The sequence below is a fragment of the Fukomys damarensis genome, unplaced genomic scaffold (genome assembly GCF_012274545.1).
Source record: "Fukomys damarensis isolate Sample0158 unplaced genomic scaffold, DMR_v1.0_HiC HiC_scaffold_23, whole genome shotgun sequence".
Taxonomy (NCBI): domain Eukaryota; kingdom Metazoa; phylum Chordata; class Mammalia; order Rodentia; family Bathyergidae; genus Fukomys; species Fukomys damarensis.
Window position 1 is genome coordinate 5,985,423 of NW_022900935.1, and position 25,067 is coordinate 6,010,489.

The following is a 25,067-nucleotide window of genomic DNA, read 5'->3' on the forward strand; positions in this document are numbered from 1 at the left end:
AAAATATATATATTTGGTACGGGGATCAAACTCGGGACCTTGAGCTTGTGAGGCAGGTGGCTAAATCCCTGGCCCATCAATACTTTTAATATAAGGGGAGAGGATAACTCTGTCTATGAGTTAAATTGTCACATTTTGCATAGGCAAAATGTTTAAAAAAGACATTTTGTAGCAGAGGAACAAATGACAAGACCTACATGAACTTCAAAAGCGTACCTCACACCAGTGTCTTCGGTCACCAAATCGCGATCCTTGTCCTTATCATAGCTCTCAGAGGACATCTCAGCTTTTTCTATCAGTGACTGCATATCACTCGCAAATAAATTTGGCCGCTTTCTCTGTGACTTAGGACCAAATGTAGTTTCAAAACTTTCAGTGTCAAGAATGTGCACCTTGGAGTTCTAACAGGAAAGGAGAATTACAGGTAAAACTAAGGAATGCACTGAGAAAAGGCAGAGAGTTAAAAACCAGCCAAAGTAAATTTTCTGCTTTTATTTTTCAAAAGCTCAACCCACACCAAAATCTATGAGAACAATGATTCAGTCTAGTTTCAAGCCAGAAATGTTTATTTAAATACCATAAGCACTTGTTCTTATTCTGAAGTTCTCTTGGCTTCCTTGGAGAAATACAAAATACAAATAAAGTAAGCATGAACAGTTGTGTAAGACCTGCCAAAACTCTGCTTTATTTCATTTATCATAAACTTTAGTCAAATGTAATTAAGACCACAATGATGAAAATTAATTTATCTTTTCTGACCAGTTTTTTGAGCTTTCAAACAAGTGTATTAAATTTGCCAAATTCACAAATTCATTGTCAAGGACAATCATGCTTGAATTTGTGTTTTTTTAAAAACCAACTGTAAATGCCAACTTTTTCTTGGAAGTTAATTTCTTTCATGGCTAAAAGGAATTGCTTGTTTTGTAAGATGCATTTTAGTTTCAGATAACATTCTCTCTAATTTAGGTAACGTTTTTATTAAATGCACATGGAAAGTCTTCAGATGAAAAACATCTAGCAAAAGTCCAAAATAATAGTTTAGATGTGATAAAAGCAACCTGATACTAACTAGAACTTGATGTGCCTGTAAAGGAGTTACAGGCACAGGAATTCTTGAAGCAGGATAAAAGTCGAAGTTTGAGTTAGGATCTATCACGTAACAGAATGTTAAGAGCTGGCAAAACATCTCAAAATAAATAAATAAATAAATAAATAAATAAAAATCACCCTCTTCCCTTCAGTACAGCTCCTCAGTAAGCAACAGCTAGGAAACTCAGGGTAACAGTCAAAGTCCGGTGGCTTCTGAACTTTAACGGATCTCCCTTTCCAATCTCTAAAAATCTTTAAGCTGCTATTACTTGCTTAGATTCTCTAACTCATCTCTTAGTTTATTCGCTATCCTCCAAATCAAGGCCACCTTCCCAAACACAAGAACCACATTTTCTGTAGGAACTAGGATGATCTAATTTCACTAGGCAAAATTCAGTATGACCAAAATTGTCTTTGAAAACCTCTTAACCTACAAAGTATAGTATGTATGGTTTTTGTGTATAAGCCAACCATAGAGTATACTTTTAAAAGTACGTAAGTAGGGGTCAGGTGTGGTGGTGCATGCCTGTAATCTCAGCACTTGGGAGACTGATGCAGGAGGCTCACCAAAAGTTCAAGGCTAGCCTAGGCTACATAGCAAGACCCTGTCTTAAAGTACATAAGCAAAATTTAAGTTACACTATTTTTACTGTATTGCTACCAAAATACAGTAATTCTAATACATATATAGATGAATGCAAACCAGATAGAGCACATCTGATATGATTACTGTATAGAACTAGAGTCTATAATATGTAACAGCTATCACATCAAAACAAAATAGGTAAACAGGTAAGGGTTTTTAAGGCCAAAGCAGAAAACCCATCATTTTACTCTTCTCCTTTTTTATTTTTTTGAGACAGGATCTCACTATGTAGATCAGGCTGGCCTTGAACTCACTATGCAGCAATCCTCCTGCCTCACCCTACTGAGTGCTTGGATTATAAGAATCTACCACTATTACATCTGGCTCTACTTTAAGTAGATATGATTTTCCTACATCAAAATATAAGCTGACTGCCTCAGCTGCAGATCTTTCATTCTATAGATGAGATATTTAACTACTAAACCTTAGGAGCAATGAAAAACTGGAATAAGCAACAAAGCAATAAATCCATAATAGAACCGCTCTGTTCTTCTCATAAACAGGATTTGATAGTTGCTTAGAAGACAGCTTTAGAGCGAAAGACAAAGAGAACAAGGGAAATGAGCAACTTGTCTGTGGTTCATGAATTACACTCATGTGTTTCCCTAAAAGAAAACAGTCATTCTACTAATAGGTGCCATTCTTTCAGTCCATCATAAAACACAACATAATTGACAAAACCTGAGGCAATAACCAAACCTTGGTTTTTATTTTGTTCTGCAAGTAAACACTTTTCTTTGAACTGTTTAATCCATGTATGCACGTCAGTGTTTTCCTCCCCTCCCTATACTGGAACTGAAAGCGTATGTACCAGCTACATTTCTGGGAACTAACTGGGAATTATATTCAATACAAGTAAAAACGTGCAGACATTAGGCCATTCCCTTGTTCCATGTGAAACTCACTATGCTCCAGCCAGATTCAGTTCTTACTGCACTTCAGCCTTAAACCATCAACAACCACTCTGAACACATCCTTTCCTTCCAGTGAAAACAATCTCCTAAGATCTCACAAAAGCTGGCAAGGGTGCAGCACCAAAGGCCTTCTTCCAGCTCGTCCATTTCCCCATAGTGTGATGGCGTTACCATTTAAGTTTGTCTATCAAAAATAAATGAACAACACAAGTCATATTACTAATAGCAACTGTCTATTTAGGTGGTGTGCTATGTGCTCACTATGGGCCTAGCACTTTCAAGGTGTTTTATCTGTAAACCATAGCCAAGGAGTAAGGTTATCTTCACAGGCAGGAAGATAAAACTCACAGAGAAACCTAAGAGTAGACAAATGACTAAAATTCAAGAGTCATTCCAAAACCTCTATTTTGATCCACTACGCTACAACGCCTCCCTGGAAAAACTCAATTCTTAACTACTAGTGAGACCCCTAACAAATGGGAAAAGAGAAGTCTTAGAAAGTTCATCACTGTTGCATTAAGGCCAAAAATAAATCCTATATTACAGACATAGCAGTATACAGTTTGCCCAAAAGCTCCACCACCAGGATATCCAACATCTTACATGAGGCTGGATTCGGTCATGGAGAAGAGACATTGGCAACTTGCTTTGCTTCATGACAACTTTGTATGGATCCTTCAGAACTGTATCCATTTCCTCTTGAAATTTCTGTAATGAAGACTGCTTAATCACACGTGTGTTTCCTGTTTTACAAACAAAAATGTTGCTATATAACTTATTTTCACTACAGTAAAAGGCAAGATTTTAAATTATTCTCAACCACCCAAGCCCCCTTTTACTTCACCCAAGCCTTTTTATCTCCATCCCCTATAGCCATTTTCAAACTTGAGGGGGAGAACCAAAAAAACAAACCCTGCCTCTCCTGCACTATATACTATGAACTAGGCCTGATATCAACCCAGACACACAAATGTGTTTCAGTAGTTTTCCAAGCTGAATTTCCTGACTGGATGAAACTGAAAAATAAACACCTCTGAACAGAACTGAGCTTTGACAAATGTCTTACTTCTTGGCAGAGAAATCTACAGCCAGTCACTACTGATCAGTTGGAAAAGTCAAACTCAAGAATCTCAAAAACTCAGGAGTCACAGGTACAATTTTTAGGATGTGAGAGCTTGACAGTATTAAATTAACCATTAAATCCACATGAGGGAATAAAATGAAACCCTAAAACAACCGGGAGAACACCTTCTAAGTGACAGATCCCAAAGAAAGAATTCAACAGCCTGATAAAGCACAAATGAAAAATATCAAAGCACTGATGATAGCAATTAATGTTTTTGTTGAACACACTATCTGCTATATGACATAGTATGTATGTATGTGTTTAGAGACAGGGTCTCATTATGTAGTTCAGACTGGCCGTGAACTTGTGGTGATCCTCCTACCTCAGCCTCCTGAGTGTTGGGATTACAGGTGTGCAACACCATGCCTGGCTACTCTCATTTTAGAGATAAGGAAACTGGGCCAGGGATGTAGCTCAGTGGCCCTAGGGCCTGCCTGGCAAGCACGAGATTCTGAGTTTGATCCCCAGTACCGGAAAAAAGAAAAAAGTAGAAATGAGGAAACTGATGTACAGGCTTAATAACTTGCCCAGTCACAAAAATGCCAAAGCTTGATTCCAAATTTGGCAGCTCTGGATAGAGGCCCAGTACCCACCTGCCATACTAAATGCCTACTGAGTCTTCTTTTTTTGGTGGTGCTGGCCCTGTGTATATGAGGTAAACCACTGACTATACCCTAAATAATACCACTAAACTATACCCCTAATCTCTTCTTTGACATTTTTCTGTGTCGCAGTGCTCAGGGCATATCTTTTCAAAAGATGTAAAAGGTAGTCAAAGGAACTTGCCACTTTCTTCCAAAACACCAGGCAAACAATGATATCATATATCTTACCAATGGCCAAGGTAAAGGACTAAAAGGAAGAGTGAGTTCCCCAAGAAGAACCATAAAAGACCCCCCCCCCACTCACTCCTGGAAGGATGGATAAAAACATCTACTCTGCCAGCTTAAGGCATAAACACAGCTGCAAGGCCATCATTCAATAGTAATCTCTCCAGGCAACCAGATATTAAAAGATGAAAGTTCCAAAGTCTGCAAATGCTAGTCAGTAAGGATGGTCTTATCTGCCTAACAAGGTTTGCTTACAATTAAGAATGAGTTCTCTTCAAAAGGAAGACAATGAAAAAATCCACTACTTCCTCCCACACAATCCTTGACGGTTTCACTCACTAAAAACTCCTTGCCTTTTAGACATTTAAACATTCTAGTCTTTTTCATACATTTTGTAGAGCAAAGGAACAGGGACTCACCAAACCATTTAATATTTGGCTCTACTCGTGCCACTGTGCCAGAAGCCACTGTTGATTGATACTGCAGAGGCTTAATCACTTTACCACGACTATTCCTAAATGGAGGAAATAACAGATTTTGGTTGATGACAGAAGAAAGGCAACAGCTAAGTTTGGTTTACAGAATACTTTTTCCATCAAAAGGACTTTTTTTTTTTTGGTTTGGCTTTAAATGATCATGAAAGACAGATTTCAATAAACAAAAAGTACTTCTACATTTGAAACACATTGCCCAAAAGCCATTTAACCTCTTGCAACAGAGCACGTAATGATTTCTGCTAGATGAATAACAATACTGATGTTTAAAAATCCATTTACTGTTTGTTTGCTTTTTTAAAAAAAAAAATCACATACTTGAATTTGGGGGTAATTATTTGAAAGCTGGTTTAAATAAATTTTAAGTAGAAGGTGATTTATCCTGGAACTCAAAATTCTAAAACAAACTGCAAAGTAGGTGACTAATGCAGATTAAGTTCATTGACATTTGTATTTTAGACACATCTTTTAGAACAGATGAAGAATCTAATTACGAAAGAAATTAAGACCAGCTAGCAAAATGCCACACTCAGCAAGTCCCTGGGGCGGAGGCTGCCTCAGCAGAACTCAGTTGGGATGAATGTCCAAATGCCACAATGTTGTGATCTAAAATTTGGCACCAAGAAACACATTTTGTGGCAGTTTTTATAACTAATCAGTCCTATATACTCTGTTTCACATGATGCTTTTTCTGTGGGGGGAGTATGGGGAATCGAACTCAGGTCCTTTTGCTTGTGAGGCAGGCGGTGGAACCACTGAGCTACATCCCTGGCCCAATATTTAAGTCTGAGATTGTGCCATTTGTGGAGATTTGGGCTATGAGGAACAAGACCTCTACTTGTCGCTGGGGATTTAGCTCAGTGGTTTGGCCACCTGCCTTGAGGTCCCAAGTTCAATCCCTGGTACCAAAAACAAAACAAAACAAAACAAAAAACCTCTACTTGTTGGAGAGTATTGTGAAAGTCTTTTTACCATCTACTGCTAATTCCTTTAACCAAAAATTAGTGATATTTATTGTAACAACACTATTTGAATATATTCTACTCCTATTCAGGGGAGGTGGGAGTGGGAACATAAAAAGCTTTGTCTCCAACTCAAGGGCAGGAAGGAATGCAAAAAGGACAACAATGCCCAATGCTCACCTGCGCTCCTTTTGCCTGTACATGTTTAGGCGCCGGATTGTAGCCCGGTCCCTCATGTTTTGTCCTCCTGCTCCCTGTATTCGATCTAGAAACAGAAGAAGCAGATAGTATACTATTTAATAACCTACAAGTATCTAAGTATGGTCCCTGCTCAACATGCACTAAGGAGCTCATCCAGACTAGGCAAGCTGCTACCTCACCACAAAATCTTCACGCTCTGCCTATGTTGCTGCAATTAGTTACAGTTACGTGGTACGATAGAGCTGATACGATCTTTAATATTCGGTAGGATTGTGTATAGCAAGTTAGCATTTTGTAGCTCTAATTATGGCACTGTGCTAGCCATATTACAGGTGGTATTCTCACTTAATCCATACAATAATCACAGAGATATATTATGCCCATGCTGAATCAAACAATTGAGGCACAGTGGTCACACACCTTTCCCAAGTACACAGCTGCTACCCAGCAGAACTAGAATTTGAACACAAGCATGTGACTGAAATCTGCTCTTCATCTGTGTCTCACTTTCACAAACCTTTAGCGCCTAGTACATGGAAGGCACCGCGGGGACCACAGTTTTAAAATGCGTTCGTTATGTACCAGTTTCTTAATTTCCTAGTTAGGAAGTTATTGTTGATTTTTTAGTCTACTCCACAACAAAACAGGTAGCTATTCTTGCTTTCCATCTCAGAAAAAGGATGTCCAACACACGAGAGGATAACGCGACCTAGCTAGCTTTTCACTTTGGCAGCCCTTCAAATTACCTGTCTGTTCATCAAGTAGAAAACACAGCTGTCACAGGACTGGCAGCTCTACTATTCACCAAGTGCACCAAATGTGACAAGTCATTAAGCTAATTTTGCTCAGCAGCTTCAAAAAAATCATAACCTCTGAGGGCCTTTTCAGGCCTAACATTCCGAAAATATAATCTACACAAACTGGGTTAATTTATTATCGATCCAGAAAAATATTCGACATGCATTAAGTAGTCAAAAACTCTACATTTAAAAACAAAGTTATTAACTAAACCTGACTGGAAAGGACTCCTCCCCCAAATTTATGCACAACTCCAAAAATACCTGTATTGAAATGGTCACCTGTATTGATTTATCTGTAAGGTTTTCTATACATTCTGCTGAACGGGATGATTCCTGGGACCAAAGCCACAACCCTTCTTTCACGTAAATGGCCAATGCTAAGGTGGCGGAAAGTATGGTCAAACGTAAGGGCCCACTGGGTCGGCCTACACCACTTTCAACGTGACTTTCTCTGCATCTCACAACTGGGGAGGAGGACCCAAGGCTGCGGGAGGCCTGAGCGTTCACTTTCCCCGACTTGAGATCCAGGACTCCACCTCGGCCTGCCCGGCGGGCAAAGGGTCGACCTCCGAGAGCACCAGTGTGGAGAAAACATCGCAACGCTACTTCCTTTCGTCCCTTTCACCTCCCACAGCCGCTCCGCCGGAGGTGACTCCACGCAACACCACTCAGGGCCCCCAGTAGCCCTCCGGCCTTTCCCAGTGGTTCCTCCAAACTCCACCCCCGCCGAACCCCGCCGCCCGTACCCGGGTTGGTGCTGGACTTGGAGGGGTTGATGGTGCTCCGTCCTTTGTACTTGGGCTTCACCATCTTGCCGGAGGAAAATGACTGCTCTGGCTCTACTGGGTAAACGACCTCGGAACTTCCCTGGGTCTGCCAAAGGGAGCCGCGTGAACCAGGCCGAACCAAGAGCGTGAGACTACCTCACTTCCGCTCGCGCCCGTCCCTTCCTCCTCCAGACTTCCGGCGAGCTCGGGGTGCGTGCCCGAGCTCTCCTGGCTCCGCCTCCTCTTGGTCCCGCCCCGCCCCTGCTGTTTAGGAGTTGGGCAGGGTCGAGCTCCGCCCTCCTCTGCCTTAGCAACCGCCAAGCTGCCCCTCCATAGTAACCTCCCAGTTACCCTAGACGAGCGGCCCAGAACTTCTAGTTGGGTCCACCCCAGCAAAAAAGCCTCTGTCAAGCCAATGGCGCAAACTTAATTATCTTCTGAATTTTTCCCCTAAACTCTTCCAAAAGTGGCCGAGTATATAACAGTCAAGCGTCAAGAACAGGTCATCTTCCTCACAAGTCTACGTTGGGGGGTGTAGCTCAGTGGTGCTGCGCATTCTCAGCATGAGTCCAGGCCCCGAGTTCGATCCCCAGCACCGCAAAAAAGGGGTGGGGAAGACCTCTAAAGGTCTCATGGCTTGTATGGCTTTTATGGCTTATCATCACTTAGAGAAATCGATTCAAACTCCTGCCGTCCCTACAGAATTCTGTGGTCTCACCCCCGTCTCTTTATCTGACAATTGTATTTCACATTCTCTCTTATCTGAATCACGCTTTCCCTGGATCTTTGCATAACTGGTTCCTTCTATCAGTTACTACTTAGCTCAAATGTCATTACTGGTAGGATTGCGAAAATTAGCAAATAAAAATACAGGACACTCAGTTATATCTGATATCAGATTAAAGAATGAATGAAAAAATGTCCTAGTACAGTATATCTCTAATATTACCAGGGACATAAAATTTTTCATTGATAAACAGCCATTCAAATTGAGGCCGGGGATTTAGCTCAGTGGTTCTGCTGCCTGCCTCACAAGAGAAAGGTCCTGAGTTCCGTCCCTGCTATCAAATTGAACTATGTGCCCTGTATTTTATCTGGCGACCCTTCCAAGGGTCTTCCTTGTGTAATGACTAAATCGACTTCCCACTGTTGAACTATTATTCTGTTGCATTCTTTTATTCATTTCATTTGATGAAATAATTTGTTTGCAAGTTTATTGGCTGTTTCCTCAAAGCTAAAATGTAATCTTTTTTTTTTTTTTTTTGGTACTGGGGGTCGAACTCCGGTCCTTGCGCTTGCCAGGCAGGTGGCGGGGACCTTGTGCTTTTCAAGGCAGGTGGTGCCACCACTGAGCTAAATCCCTGGCCCTAAAATGTAAGCTTTCTGAAAGCAGGAACTGTGTAAACTTGTCCCCCGCTGCTTCCTGAAAAATCAGTAAAAGCTCCTGAAACAAAGTAAGGACTCAATAGGTATCCATTAAATGAATTACCAGAGAAGGGAATGCTTCTTGTCCCAAGGGCAAAAGAGGGCAGTAAGACCCAGCTGTTTCTGTTTTTAGTGGCCAAAATAGTCTCTAGATGCCAATGTTTCAACCAAGAAGACCCCTCTATTGTGACACCTGAGAAGATGTAGTCAAGTGGGAGGAAGGGTGGTGATTTGCAGTACAGTTCCATCTGAGAAAACAAACAACTGTTTAGAAAATGAGGTGCTCTAGTTGAGAGAGGGATGATGGAGTATTTCTTTGACTCTCAAACAGACAAACAAACCCAAAAACTTCTTTCTAGAGCAAAAGCAGGACATGTCCTAGATGAGAGTTAGATGTATCTCTTTCCTCTTGAGCTTCCCTTTTATTGCCTTAAGGGCAAGTGCTCTGAGATTAAATACAATTTTGCTAGCAAGGCCTTGCCCCTGACATGTGTCTGAGCAAAATCTGAGATCTAGTCGGAGAAAACTTCATGCTCAGCAAGGGTCTGAAGATGCCCCCTTCTGTCCCACACTGTGCTTTTGTTTCCCCCAAATAAGGGTACAACAGCCTCCTCCCGGAGAGGTTAATGTGTTTCTAATGCCTCAACTTGGTGCAAACCAGAATAAACACAAACGGCAAAAATCAGCCCATGAGCTCATGCAGGCTTTGATCAGAGACATAATTTCATTATGAAATTTTGAATCAGGCTGTTGTGAAGTCTTGCCAAGGAGTTTCATTTTCCCAGATGATACGATGGATTTTTGTTTCTCTCCTTTTCTCATACTCTGCTTACGTTTATAATTTAAACTTGCCATCTATTTTTATGATTTGACCCATCAATCCTTTCACCATTTCTGAAAACCAACCTCAATTGTACCAGCAGACAATAAACCTAATCTAGCCAGGCCTGGTGGTGCATGCCTATAATCCAGCTACTTGAGAGGTTGAGGCTAGAGGATTGCAAGTTTAAGGCCAGCCTGGGTAATTTAGAGGAACTCTATCTCAAAACTTAAAAGACAAAATTTAAAACTCAATTGAATTAGATAGATGAAGCTTAAATTACTGGTTTAGTTTGCCTGCCCTGCTTAGCATAGTTATTATATAGAGATTATTTTCAGAGCTATCCCTCACCCTTTTTTGCAGTACTGAGGATTTAACCTACAGCTACATCACTAGCCCTTTTTAATATATATTTATCATATTATTATGATATATGTATATTTTATTATACATTATACATACATACATATATATTTTTTTTTCTTTCTTTTCTTTGAGACAGAGTCTCACTGAATTGCCCAGGCTGAGTTTAAACTTGCTATCCTCCTGCCTCAGCCTCTTAGAGTTCTGGGATTAGAGGTGTGTGCCACCACTCCCAGCTTTTCTCTGTGGTGTGTGGGTGTGTGTGTGTGTGTGTGTGTGTGTGTGTGTGTGTGTGTGTGTTATGGCAACCAAAGGCAACACACCTCCAGGCATACAATTCCTCTGCTTTAGAACAAATGGAATAATTTAACTACTCTGCAAGACTTCAGCATGATGGCAGGAGTTACAGTATAGGAAGGCATTGAAGACATGGTACGCACCAAGCAGATGGGATGCTTTCTTTTTTTGTCCAGATCTAGGGCTAGCTCTCCATCTCTTGAGGTCTTGCTCCTAGCAACCACAGGTTTGTGTAAATGGGAAGAGCCCGACAGATATTGGATGAAAATGCTACCTTTGTGAAACAGCCCTGTGCCATGTTTGGCTCTGGTGTTTTCATAAGAGGCAGAGAATCTTGGTCTCATTTTCATCATCAGTTTATAAAAAGCATTGTTATTGGGGTTGAATGGCAAACTGTAGCAGCTTCTAAAATAGCATCTTTCAGAGGATGGTCTGAGCACCGTCAGCATCAGAATCACCCTAGGGAAATGGTTAAAAATGCAAATTACTGAGGTTCACCTCAGAGTTTCCAAATTCAACTCCTTTGGGGTGCAGTGCTAAGAAAACCTACATTTTAATGATTTTTTCCCATGCTGGGGAAAGAATCTAGGGTCTTGTGCATGGCAGGCAAGCTCTCTACCATTGAGCTCCAGCCCCAACTCCTGGTGATTCTTGTATACACAAAAGTTTTAATTCTAAAAAGCAAAAATCTATCCCAAAAGGTACCCTGAGGCTTCCAGCCCAACAGGCCAGAAGGCACTCTGGAAGATCCAGCATCTTCCTCACCTATTTTAACATCCTCTCGCTTTTCCAGCAAAGCCAGGGTGTGGAAGGCTGCAGAGAGGTTTAATACTCTCTGAAAATATATGTCTTGGCTGTGCCCCAAATGTCTTGACATTTATGCTGCAGCTGGAGGGTCGTTATCCTTTGGCAATCTCCATTGTAAGGCCATTAGCTCTTAATTAGTGCCAGCTTGTTGGTTTATGCTTCTCCGTTGAACTGCAGCAGAGGCTCCTCTGTTCACTCCCCTTGGGTCTCTTGCTTGGTGGGTCCATAGTGCTTTGACCCCTGTCCGCTGGGACCACAAGTGAGATCCTGGAATGGCTGCCACTCAAAGCCTAAAAGACTTAGTCCTCAAGCAGGAGGCTCTGGACCTTGGAAGAACAGAGAAGGTCTCAGAATACAACTTCAGGGTTTTGTTTTGTTTCATTTGTAGAAAACAAAAGGAGAGAAAGGTCTGGGGATTTAGCTCAGAGATTCTGCCACCTGCCCCATTAGTGCAAGGACATGAGTTTGATCCCTGGTACCAAACACAAAACAAAACAAAATACAAAAAAGGAGAGAGTCCTTGGTAATACAGTTTCAAGAGTTTACCAGCCAGTATAAGGATAATAACATGTGTTAGACGGAGGCTTCACTGGCTAAATTGCTGTCACTTTTCAATCTAGGATTCTTGGGAAGTTTTTGGATAAGGATGTACCAAGTCGGCAAACTGGCTAACTATGAAAAATGACTGAGACTCCTCTAGGGACCCTAAGGGACGTCTCTTCTGGTGGTGTATCTGTTCACCACTTGTAAGTGGGAAAAACACTCTGTGTTAGTCTTGGCATTCAGCTCATCGCTGGGTAAAGAGCTCTTCAAAAAGACGTTTAGATTAAGATTTGGAAAAATAACTAGCAGCATATTGTTCCTCCCTATCACTGGACCCCTGTGGTACTAGGCATATTCTGCTTATGAAAAAACTGAGAAGCACTTTCATGACATGCTGTTAATGGCCTCTAATTTTCAGGCTGGTTTAGATAACACAAAGTTGCTGGCCATGTCCTGAGAGATGGATCCAGAACACACAGTTATGTGGGAATTTAAAGTATAATTCCAAATTGCAGGTAATTGTTTAAGCTCCAAAGAGGTTTCAGGGCCCATATTAAGTCATCTCTCTAGGATCGGTGTGTTTCCTATTACACTTGATATCTATGAGTCCAATGATCCTTTTGATTTTTAAGCCATTAGACTAAATCTTTGTGTAATTCTGTACTCCCTCATCTCCTGCCACCGCCTCCTTTTTCCTTAGGAAAACACTTTTAAAAAATGTTAACCAGGACCCTTGGATTGTTTCCAGAAGAATAAGGTCACGTTAAAGAATCTGAAAAGTCAACTTCTAAAACCAACGTGTCAGGGAGAGCTCTACCAGAAGGCCAGTCTTGCCTTAAGGGCAGCTTCTAGTCAGCAAGACACTGGAGATGTTCCTTGACCTCTTCCATTCCTCTTGCTCCCTTGTTGGGCCGAGTCTAGACTGGGAACAAAATCATATAATTCAGGCCAAAGTGTGGGAGAAAGGTAGCATGAATACCTTACAGCAGCAGAGGCAGAGTGGCTTAAGAGATTACTTATGTACGTTTTAGAACCCTGATTAGAAAAAGACAAGTCTGTCACTCCCTCATCATTGAAAAAGCAACTGTTCCATAACAATGTGGAAGCCAGAATGGAGGGAGCTTCTAGTTGAAGTATCTATGTGAGAGACTCAAAAATTAAGAGTTGGGCTTCTAGCTAGAGCTTGGCAAATCACTGGGCTACCTCTCTACTCTGCCTAAGACCTGGGGACTACAGTTTCTACTTTTCCCTGCCCCTTAGGAGTGCATAAGGGTTGGCAGGAACAGAAGCAAGCAGCTTACCTCTCAGCCCTGGGCGAGGCAGACTGCAGCTCATTGGCCAAGTCTCACCACTTCTTGCTTTAATAAGGCCTAACATCAAAGAATGGACTTCACATTTTTAAATGGTTGAAAAAAGTCAAAATAAAAACAATACTTTGTGACACATGAAAATGATATGAAATTAAATTTCCAGGGTTAATAGAGTTTTATTGGAACAAAGCCACCTTATAGATGGCCTTTGAGGGCTTTTACTCTATAAAAGAGAGATGGAATTTCTACAGCAGGTGACATATGACCCTCAAACCCTAAAATATTTACTCCCTGGCCCTTTACAGAAGCTTGCATACAAGCTGCATCTAGGGTGCTGGTGTGCATTCTGTGGACTGAACAGGCGTGTAACTATCCCGTGACTCTGGCTGTCATTGCTGTCGGAGAGTGAATGTTGCCGGTCTTGATACGCATAGTCTTCCTTGAGGATTCAAACGGGGCCCTCTGCATATCTGAGTGTCGCCAGCAGGGGGCTCTGTACAGAGGAGTAAATTTCATGGAGCGGAGGGTGTGCAGAGAGAGCCCTCCCTGGAGGATAAATGGAATCTGGGGAAGCACCCTTGATCTGTCAGGACCCTAGCCAAACCCTGGGATTTTTTTTCTCTAATTCCAGAGTAGGAGGCTCCAAGCAGGAACCCAAAACATCCTTTGATTCAGTCCCCGTGAGACTGCTTTGGTGACCTTGAGTCAAAGCATGATACAAAATAGAGGCGAGAGGATGTCTGCTTTGCCCAATGTAGTTCTGGGGCACTGGGGCCTTCAGTGGGTGCACCTGGTATGGGCGGCATGAGGAGCACCCTGAGGTAGCCATTGAGGCAGAAAGCGAGGCAGAACCTGGCTGCTGTGGTGCTGGTCAAATGGTTTTGAGCAGCTTCGCAAGTAATGGATGCTGACGACGGGCTCAGGGGGCAAGGCCGAGGCTGGTGAGGGCCCTTGTGGTCTCAGTGGTATTGTTGGTGACCACACATAACCCAAGCCCTGGAGCTCCTCTGCCAGCAAATGAGTGAGACGCTGAACAGGTTGGATACCACGACACTCACGAGGGGAAAAGGATCTACCAGATACCAGTTTTGCCACTAATTAGGTGATATCAGGACCACATGGCCTGGGTTCCCACCTAACTTCACTGTTTCTTAGCTGTGCCCTTGGATGCCCCCTTTCAGCTCTTGTGCCTCAGTTTTCTCATCTGTGAAAGAGGCATAACAATGATATCCCCTCACGGGGCTGTACCAAGGGATCAAGTAAAGCACTGCAAATAAAAAGCTTGACATAGTGCCCATGCTACATAACTGCTTGCCATTGTGATACGTTTCTAGCCACATCCACAGCCTCTGGAGATGTGGGAAAGAGCAGAAATTGCAGTGATGGATCCCCTAGGTCCTTCCTGCTCTCTGGAGTAGACATTCAATATTCTAATAGGAGTAGAAGATGTACAAATGAGTGTGGCAGAGACACTTGTAGGGGAGGAAATAGCACGCACACCAGCACTGAAATGTGAAGGTCCTTTTGTATTAGGTACAGTACCTAACTCTGAACAGAAGAGTTGATGGATGGGGTAGGGGCAGGAGCAGCAGGAGGTACCCTTGGAAAGCTGGGTTGTCATAAGCAGGGGTGGCCAAATGACAAAAAGTCTGAAGCCAGGTTGTTTTGGGTCCAGTGTTATCTTTGATGCTGGTCTAAGTTTTATTATTCTAAGGAATAATCATCACTTCTAGGGACAGGACAGGGGAGCATCCAAGCAGGACCTTTCCATCCATTCACTTTTATTCATTCACTCAACATCTGTCCCATAATCGCAAAAAGCAAATGCCATTGGTCAGATACCCTGGGTGAATCACGGCCGTGAAGAACCTACAGCTGTGCAGGGTGGTGGTGGAGTAGGTGGGAAAGACTATCCAAGATAGCAGATAAGCCAGCGTCAGCCAGGAGGAAGGGGGATCAGAAGTAGGATGAAGTAGGTTTGGGAAAAGAGAAGAAAGGGGAAACGGGGGGTGGGGGAGAAACAGGAGGAGAAGGGTGGATCGTTGGACTGCTGTGAGAATGTCCTTGTGGGAAACTGAGTGCAAAGTCTGCGGACGTTTTGTTGGTTTGGTGGCAGGAAAAAAATTGTAAATATGCATGGTAGGCAAATACCTCATACAGAACAATATCCTGCGAGAGTGAATGTGAGGGCGCAAGAGAAATAGAGCGCCGAGTATCGGTGATGGTCCTGCCCTTGGGAGGAAGGCCAAGTGTATATTCAGGGCAGTTGTTGCCAGGGTCTCTAAGTCCCCGAGGCGTCTCCGAGGTCTGAGCCAGATGGGTCATGTGTGTCCTAACCTGGAACAAGCAGTTTTTATCAGCCTTCTTGTCCAAAGGAGAGAGGGGTGGCTGTCTTCCTTCGTGCTGAGCCTTCGACGGGGCTGAATGGCTGAGACTGTACACCGGTGCCCACAGATAGGTGTCTGTAGCTCCAGCTTGTCTCACGGAGCCACTTTCTTTTGGCTTTGCTGTGCCACTGGCTCCTCAGCACCATTGTGCACCAGTCCAGTGCCCCTTAGGAAGGGCATCAAGGAGGGTACAAGTGAGACCCTGACATGGTCAGGGACTCTTATTCGCTTGTAAGTTCCTCAGAAAGGAATCTAACAGGTAGAGCTGTTCAGATGAAGATATTGGCACATGCATGTAATCCCAGCATCTGAGAGGCTGAGTCAGGAGGACTACAGGTTTAAGGCCAGTTTGAATTATATGGTGGCATCCCATCTCAAAAAACAACAACAAAAAATAAAAGCTGGGCATGGTGGTGCATGCCTGTAATCCCAGCACTCAGAAGACTGAGGCAGGAGAATCACAAGTTCGAAGCCAGCCTGGGCTACACAGTAAGCCTGAACTACATAGCAAGACCCTGTCTCAAAAAATCAAAAATTAAAGTTAAAAATAGGTAAAATTTGGGTTCAGGAACAACGGTGACCTGATTGCCCATTAGCCATGACACCAAGTCCTCTCCCTTCCAATCCTCCAAGATGAGACAGTGGCATTCCACGGCCCAAATGACCATCTTCATGTGCCCATGACAAAGGTCTGGGGCCGGCTGAGCGGCAGCTCACTGACCCACCCACACTATCATCCCAGTCTCTTTCCAACCATCTTGCTCCAGCTCCCAGTCCTTGAAAGAACACTTCCCATGGTTCCTGACATTGTGACATCCTTATGGCCACCACTTTTGCCAAGTGAGCCTTCCAGGGCTGGCCTGGGAAAGCATTCCCGTTGTTCCTTGTGCCTCCATCTTGCTTGACAGGCTTGGATATGGTCTGGCTGCTCCAGCATCACCTAACCTCCTGCTTTCCCCCAAATCCCAGTTCCCCCTCCTCTTGGTCCCCTGCCCTGAGGCTGCTGGCTTATTCCTTTTGGAGACAAACTCATTGTTGACTTTAACTGGCTTCGATGTTTCCCAGGGAAGCATGCTGGCAGGAGGCCCACTCTAGCTCCTTGAAGAAGACAGCCAGGCAATGGCCAAGACTGGGTGCCAGGAGCCTTGGAACTGCCAAAATGCCTCCTATTTTATGGACAAGCCTGGCTCAACCTGAAGACATTCCAAGTGTTCAATCAACAGCCCACATTTCATACTGAATTGCAGAGGAAGTCCTCAGAAGCCACCCCTTTCAGGAGACAAAACAGCCGGAGGAAAGAGTGGGCCTTCTTCATGGATTGGCTGATGCTCAGCAGTTGGAAAAAATACATCCTGATAGTAGTAATCAATAGTCAAAGGCTGGCATCTGCTGGAGGCTTGCCTGAAGAGCCCTTGGGGACTGAGCTCTACCCTTTCCTGTCTGGCCAGGAATTCATCTCGCCCACCTCCCCGCACCGAGCCCCAGGAGGGAGAGCGAACAGGCCAGGCGAGGGAGGAACCATTTTTCACATACTTTCTCTTTCAAAATGTAGTCCTGTTTTGCAATTTCCTACTTAAGATCTGGAAGACTCTAGAGTATAACCCAAGCCACCTTCTTCAGCCATTGACGGGAGTCTGTCATAATGGTGGCCTCCAACCTGGTAGGCTAGGAGTGCCAGAGGAAGCAGGGCCTCGGTTTGCTAGTTTTCCCAGCATCCCCAGCACCGCCAGCTCATCCAAGGGTCTGTGTAGTACAGGACACTAACTCAGTGCTGAAGAAGCCTCGCCCAAACCTCCAGCCAAGTCTTGCTTATTCTTCACCCTGAGTTGGTTCTCTCCCTTGGGAAGGCCAGCAGGGACACCACACCAAATCGAATGCACCCAACTCCAGTATGTTAGGTCTGAGTACCCCGTTAGGCATCTATTCTTCAGATCTTTTTCACTCCTCTATGACTAGACTTTTGTTCTTGTTCACTGAGACCATACAGTGCTCCTGCCCTGCCCTTTTCAATGAATCCGTTTAGTCCCGCAAAATGCAACCTGTACTTCCTGCGTGTTTTCCCCCTTCCTAACGACCATTCACTAAAATGTTCAACTTAAATCTCATCAGGACCAGAAACTTGAGGTGTCAGGGATTTGTAACGGGGCTTGAGAAGCTGACCCTTTCTATAAATCCCCTGGCAATTGTTCTAAACCAAACCAGGGGGGGAGAAAAAAATCCCAGTTAAAAAACAAAGTCCAAACACGACCTCATCACCAAAATAGTGAAACGGAAAACAAATCCATACTCTGGAGACTTGGTCTGAAACATACCAGCACTAGAAGTGAGTAAGGTGGCCAGAAATGTGTTAGTCTGGGCAAGTCTGTGATATGGTAGAGGAAAAAACTAACATTTTACAAATAACGATGGGGCCAAGTAACAACCAAATACAGTCACGTGTTGTTTCTGTCTACAACCCTACATCTTGACAAAGATAGACTTCCCCTCTCCAGCCCTCATCCCCCAAAAGCACAAAGTTTGATTTCTGGACCAACTCTGGCTGCTTTCTGCCCTTACTGCCTCTGCCTCAAGTGTGATGCTTCTAGAGCTGTGAGCAGGTAAAGGCTCCATGTTGTGAGGCCCACAGTCTTCTCCAGCTCAAAAAGCAACAAAGTGAGACAGACACAGTAGGTCCACGGGCTCATCCCTCGTATTCAGGGCTGCACTGGGGACGCCTGGAAGCCTACGAGGCATCAGTATCAGAATCTCCTCTGGCCAGAATTTCCCAGATGTAGAAGCTGAGGTGTGGCATGTGCCTAAGTGGGCTCAGAACCTTCTGGAGCCACATCCTCCTTCTCTGAGCCGCCTGGAGCTCCAGGAGCAGCTTCATGGGGTTCAAGGAGGTGAAACAAAGACAGGTGGCTCAGAGCATCACCAAACTGACTCGGGTGATCAGGAGGCTCCAGCTCATCCCTGGACGCTGCTGAGTCTCTGGATTCTTGTTTGGGTGTTGTTTTAGCAGAAAGCTTTTTGCAGTGCCTCTCAATGTTGACTAAATACAAGAGGGGTCTTGTTACAAGGCAGATTCAGAGACTTTCCTGGGGTGGGGAATATTCAATATTCAATTTAGTTATTGGAAAACTGATGTACTCTTAAAATAACTTGGGTATGCAATTTTCTACTTTAACCTTAATTTTCATGAAGTCTAAACATAGATCAAATATTTCTGGTGAAAATTTGAGCATTCAAGTGAAGTTATGCTATAAATGTAAAAATACATGGAAAATGTTGAGACTTAGTTTAAGCTGGGAATGGTAGTACATCCCTGTAATCCCAGAACTTGAGAGGCTGAGGCAGGAAGATTACACATTCAGGGCCGGTGTGGGCTACATCCTGAATTTGAGGCTGTCCTGAAATACATACCAAGACTCTGTTCAGCACTTGGGAGGCTGAGGCAGGAGGATCACTGAGAGTTTGAGACGAGCCTGGGCTACATAGTGAGTTCCAGGTCAGTCTCAAAACTACATAGTGAGACCCTGTCTCAAAAACCAAAAAAAAAAAAAAAAAGACTTTCAAAAACAGAAAAATAAAAAGTCTTAAAAATGTAAAAAAAGAACTCTCAAAAAATTTTTATGTTGATTACATGTTAAAAAGATACTATTTTGCATATATTTGGATAGACAACCAATGTTTGGTTAAATTACGGCTACCAGAGGATTTTAAATTACACATGAGGCTCGCGTACTTCTGCCGGGCATGCCAGTCTAGAATGCTACTCCCCCAGACTTTGTCTTAAATCTTTCATTCGTCCTTCAGAGCTTGGCTCAGATACCACCCCCTCCTGAGAAAGCCTCACTGAGATGAAGTTTTTGGTTTGTATTTAATTGTATTCACATTCTTCCGGGCGTGCATGCGCCAGGATTTGCCTGCCCCAGCTCCATCTATCTGCAGTCATGCACTTATTGGTCTGATTCCTTGATGCAGACCTGTCTCTCCCACCGACCTCTAAGGTCCGTGAGAGCAAGGCCCAGAAGCCAGCCAGCCCAGCACGTGGACACCAGGATGCCACAGAAGGTTCCACTCACTGCCTTGCCTCTAACCGGCGGGACCATCCCCAACTGTTGCAGAGCGCTCTTCTTCGCCTACACTGACCTGCACAGCGTGTGGACTCTGCCCCTCCCAAATGGAAAGTGCTCCTTTGAGCTGGCCCTGGGGCTTTTGGTCCCCTTAGGAGGAATCAGAACAGTGCCTCTTGATCTCAGATACACACAGCAATCACGAGGAACGCTGTTAAATGCAGGTCCTGGTCCATGCTGTCCAGGATGGGACCCGAGACACTCATTCCTATCAAGTACCTGGTGACAATGCTACGTCGGTCCACAGACCACACTCCGAGTAAAGAGCGTGAAGAGGCCCTGGTTACCACCCCGAGAGTCTTCCTGAAGTTTTCCTCCTGCTCTGGACCCTCTGTTGCAGAGGCTGTTCAGGGTGTCTTGACATTCAGCCCTGCCACCACCCACTCCCATCCTCACAACCTGAAAAGGAACATGGTGCCTAAGTACTGTTGTCAATCGATTTTTTCTTTTTAATTTGAAATAAACCTTTAAGCAGTTTTTTTGAGTCAGGTCAGCCCTGATATGCATCACAGATGTGTTGGGATATTCTCCAAGGATAAAGTCACACAGCTGGTGTGCCGAACGGGGTAGGATGAGTTCTCCCGCAGCGGTCCTCAGGCCTTCGCTGGTCCACCACATGCGGCAGGTGCCATCCCAGTAGCTTCTCCAGAAAGTTCCACGCTGCCAGGTTTGGCTTTGGAGGCTGGGAAACGGTCTGACACATCCACTGTGTGCACTGTACGCCAGGTGTGAACTGCTGGGCCACTGGGTGGAAGCGTCTTCTGGTGGCCTCAGTTGTGTGTGCATGAGCACATGCGTGTATATGTCTGGTTGCACATGTGGACATGGCTGTGTGTGCATGCGCGGCTGGATATGCCCCCGAGGCTCCTGTTCTGGGACGCTTTCCTCAGGCAGAGCAGCGTGGGGTTCTTCGGCGTGGGCCTGGAGGCTGGATCCCATGCTTAGCTGGGCCCAGCAGATGTGAGTGGCCCCACTGTCCCTGGCTGTGGCTGCTGTGGCAGCTGCTGCTGCCCTTTGTGTCTTCGAGAGCTTGGGCTGGTCTCCTTGTTCTCCTTCCTCCTGGGGTTCCTGTTGGTGTTCTCCCGCCGGCCCTGGCCTCCCTTCCTCCTCTTCTGTCCTGCGACAACCCAGAAAGTGGGAAGAATCAGCAAGAACGTACAGAGACCCTGGGCAGGACAAGGACCCTGGGAGCAGGGCAGCAAGGAAGCCTGGTGAGGAGACCTGGAGACTCCGGTCACCACAAGGCCTCCTCCGACCAGGAGCCACTAGAAGCCTGAACAGCATGAGGACTGAGAGGCGGTCTGAGTCTCTTCTTTCCCTACCCCTCAGTGGACACCAAACACCCTCCCTTCCTCATGTCCTTCCCACCCTTTGGGTCTCTGTGAGCCTACAGTGCCTCCCAGCTGTTCAGGGCAGCTCAGAATAGGCTGTCCACCCCCCCACCTGTCACCTCTGGGGCCAGGCAAGGAGCAGCAGCGACCTCATTGCCAACTGCAGGCTGTGTGATGTTTGAATCACTGTACATCTGAGGCTTAACCCACCCCTCACCCGACCTCCAAGCATCCTTCTAGCGTGAACGTCCACCAGAAATGGGGGCACTGCAGGGATGGAGATCACAGGAGCTGCCAGCTCCTGCCACATGGTTCTGGGCACTGCTCTCTGTCAAGACACAGCCTCCAGCTTGGGCAGCATGAGGCCTGGAGTTGAGGACTCTTCATCTGGCCTTGTTATGAGTACTGGGCAGGCTGCGGAGGTGACTGGACCCCAGGGAAACAGAGGCTACAGCTCACCATTAGGACATGGCGTCCTCTGCACCGTGCACCTCCGTGTCTCCTTGGTCTCAGAGCAGGTGGTGTGGTCCCCCCCGGGAGCATGGAGCACTCGGCGTGTCCGCTCCTCAGAGCCCTTCCGGAAGCCGCAGAGCTTCTTCTTCTTGGAGCAGGGCCCCCATGGGGACCACTCACTCATTTCACATTGTGCTGGCAGGAGGAGAGGGAACAGGAGAGAGGGCAGAGGAGGAGGGGCTCTCCTCCCCCATCCGGAAACCTCAGGGGAGCCTCACCCACCTGCCCTCAGCCTGGCGCTCAGGCCAAACATCTTTAGCCTGGAAGGTAGAAAGGGCCACACGGCAACCTCAGAAGATGGGGTGGGTTAAGCTTTCTGGGCGCAACGTCCCAGCCCATGAGATTTCGGGCAAGATCCCCATCCCGCCCCTCAGCCTGGGGTCCTAGACTCTGCCTGCAGCACCCACTGCAGCTTACCAGGACTGCTGCACTCCATGGTGCCGTTTGTGGGGGTGGAGCCCTCGGGACAGGTTGGGTAGCAGCGACCCTTGTGCAAATACCGGCCCTCCTGACACTTGGTGCAGAAGTTGTGGCTGAAGCAGGCCTCACAGTGCTCAATCTTGCATTCTGTGAACAGGACCAAATGAGGACCTCGGGCCGGCCTGCCACGGACACTCCCCTCACGCCCACCCACATGGAGGCCAGGACTTCGCGGTACATCTGTGATTACAGCTGAGGGGTCCTGGGAGGAGAGGAAAAGCGGCTGTCCCCAAGGGCTGACTGGGACTCTCGCCACCATCAGCCAACCCAGACCTGAACTCAAGATCAAGCCTTGGAACCCAAGATGAGGCCCAAGAGAGCCGGTTTCATTGGTGGAGGGGGCCCCCTGGGCTCGGTGGAGTGTGACAGGAATGTTTTATGGCGTCCCATCTCATGCCTACCCCCAACCAGAGGAACTGAGGAGCAAAGCAGCACCTACAGAGAGGCTGGGTGGACCCCTCTCCCCACATTGTTAGGCATCCACAGCATCCCAGCTCGGCTTCTCTGGGCCTGAGGCAGAAGGAATCCGCTCAGAGGAGCAGGGAGCAATCCCAGGGCAAATTCCTCTTCTTGTGTAAGGCCAAGTTCCAGGACCCACCTTGGTTGGACTTGTGGGTCCCTCCCTGATTCCCTCCCGCCAACTCCCTCCTCTGCGGGGAGGGTGGGTTATGTAGGGCTTGGCTGGGGCCAGGCAGGTCTTTCACAATCCCTCCCTTCCCGGATTGTAGGTAGGGCTGGCTTCATCCCAGTGTCTGGCACCTGAGCCCCAGGCCGTCTGTTTTGAAGCAGCTGGCACAGCCAGGAACCCCCCGCCTCCCAACACCCTGAAGACCGAGAGGACAAACTTCCATCCTGCCAAGCTCCCTGTTCCAGCTTCCTCTGCACCTCCCAACCTCTGTGGCTGTTTCAGCCTCGGCTCCCTCTTCCATCCCTCCTTTCTTCCCCAGTGCTCTGACTCCTGGCTTTGGTTGCTAATAAAATGCATCGAGTGTCACCGTCTCACAACAACCCCAGGGGGGAAATACTACTAGTGGCCTTCTAAAGATGAGGTGCTAGGAGGCTGAGATACGCTCAGGGTCACACAGTGAATAAGAGTTGAGGTTGGAAAGCAGGTGGCTAAGCTGGAGCCCATCACCTCCCCTTCCAGCCCCTGGTGTCAGCCATGAACGGTACTGTCCCTTTCGCCCTGTCTCCCTCCGAAGGTTGTGGTGAGGCTCAACTTTCACGAGATTTGGAAATGTGTTCTAAACCACAAAGTCAGGAACGGATTGGAGGGGACACTGGCATTGTTCGCTCAGGTGTGTTCACTGTGTCCCCTGGTATGTCACAGATGAGGTTACAGAGACGGCGTAGAGAAAGGACAGGCCGTGTCTCAGAGCATGTGGCACTGTAGCTGGTGTGGCACAGGGGAGCCAGAAGACCAAGGGGGAGAAGGGGGTGAAGGAGCAGGCTGGTCAGACTTGGATTTCCCTGCAGCCAGCATGGAGCCCGCAGTGGTCTCCAGCGGAAGTGGGTTGGGATAGGCTGTATTCTCAGAAGCATCTTTCCAGCTGCAGGGCAGAGGGCAGATTGCAGGACAGATGGGCAAGCCCTGCAGAGGTCCAGGGGAGGAGCACTGCTAAGACCACTGCGCGGAGTGGGAAGGAGATGGCTATCGACTGGGTGGGTGGGTGGAAGCAGCACGTGTGAGAGGTTGGCTGTCAGGTCTATGGCTTGGGGGACGAGTGGGGACACAGAGAGTGACCTGCGGGAACAGACATGGGGCAGGTGAGCGGGAGCACGTGGGTTCTGGTTTGGACACAGAGCTGGAAACATGGGTGGGACGTCCGGGGAGATGTCATGCTGGCAGTGTGAGACATGAATCAGGAGCCTCGTCTCTCATCGGTGTCACCTCTGTGTCCCTCACGGCCCACCAATAGTTCAAAGTACCCTCTCCCAGGGTGCGGTCTCCAGGGCCCCTCTTCGGCTTGCCCACACTCACTGATGCACTTGTTCATGTCGGGGTTGCGGGCGTCAAAGTATCCAGGCGGGCAGGACGGCAAGCAGACGCCCACCTGGCGGATGTCGTTCCGCTCCAGCAGGATGAACAGCTTGGGTGAGCACTTGAGGCAGCCGTTGACCTCGGAGCAGAGCTCACAGCCCTTGGCGCAGGCTTGGCTCCCCTCAGCGCTGACTGCAAGGGTGAGAAGGTAGCTGGAGGAGAGAGCGCATCTTTCCAAGGTCCCATAGGGACCCAAGGAGGGTACAGGGAGTTTCATTCCATCCCAGGATTGTGATTCTCAGAAAGCACAGGCCTGGCTGGCAGCTCTCTGCGAAGCCACTTTCTGCACGTCCCCAGCCATCTCTCTCCAGGGATTGAGGTAGATGCCCCGAGCAGGGGCTGTCATCGATCCCACTGCCTTCCCAGCTCCTCCACAAGGGCCTCTTCTAGGCTGGCTCTTTCATCCCCCACCCTTCTTGGAACTTACTTGACTCTCCCCAGAGAAAGGAAAATTCAGCCTCAGGTATGAAAGGAGGGTTTTTTTTGTTTTTTGAAACAGGGTCTCACTATGCAATCCAGGCTGGCCTCAAACTCACAGTGACATTCCTGCCTCAGCCTCCTGGGTACTGCGATTACAAGCATGTGCCACCATGCCTGGCTGATGTCTGATACAGTTTTAAGGGCAAGAGAGAGCATGGATTAAACTAGCTGAGAAAAGAGCCACCTAGCCAGAGAAGGAAAACAACTAAAATAATGTGCGTCTGGAATAGTGGTCCCAATCAGGGATGATTTTGTTCCCCAGGGGACATTTGGCAATGTATAGAGGCCTCTTTTTTTTTTTTTTTTTTTTTTTTTTGTTGTGAATT

At 46.4% G+C, this 25,067-nt stretch overlaps 2 protein-coding genes across 4 annotated transcripts in view; both read right to left on the bottom strand.

Annotated features, from left to right (window-relative positions):
* The window catches only part of Gnl2 (G protein nucleolar 2), a 23,937-nt gene extending 15,910 nt beyond the window's left edge, over positions 1-8,027 (bottom strand). Inside the window, exons 1-5 of the mRNA XM_010625828.3 lie at positions 7,809-8,027; positions 6,242-6,326; positions 5,025-5,119; positions 3,253-3,392; positions 217-401 (exon numbers count right to left, since the gene is read on the bottom strand). Coding sequence (XP_010624130.1) covers positions 217-401; positions 3,253-3,392; positions 5,025-5,119; positions 6,242-6,326; positions 7,809-7,872 — 569 coding nt within the window. The 5' untranslated portion in view covers positions 7,873-8,027. The remainder of the gene's footprint in view (positions 1-216; positions 402-3,252; positions 3,393-5,024; positions 5,120-6,241; positions 6,327-7,808) is intronic.
* An 11,556-nt stretch (positions 8,028-19,583) lies between these two features.
* The window catches only part of Rspo1 (R-spondin 1), a 63,326-nt gene continuing 57,842 nt past the window's right edge, over positions 19,584-25,067 (bottom strand). For all 3 annotated transcript variants that reach the window (XM_033767225.1, XM_033767224.1, XM_010625830.2), the window contains exons 3-6: positions 24,202-24,393; positions 22,158-22,307; positions 21,687-21,875; positions 19,584-21,013 (exon numbers count right to left, since the gene is read on the bottom strand). In XM_033767225.1, the coding sequence (XP_033623116.1) occupies positions 20,838-21,013; positions 21,687-21,875; positions 22,158-22,307; positions 24,202-24,393 (707 nt within the window). In that variant the 3' untranslated portion in view covers positions 19,584-20,837. The remainder of the gene's footprint in view (positions 21,014-21,686; positions 21,876-22,157; positions 22,308-24,201; positions 24,394-25,067) is intronic.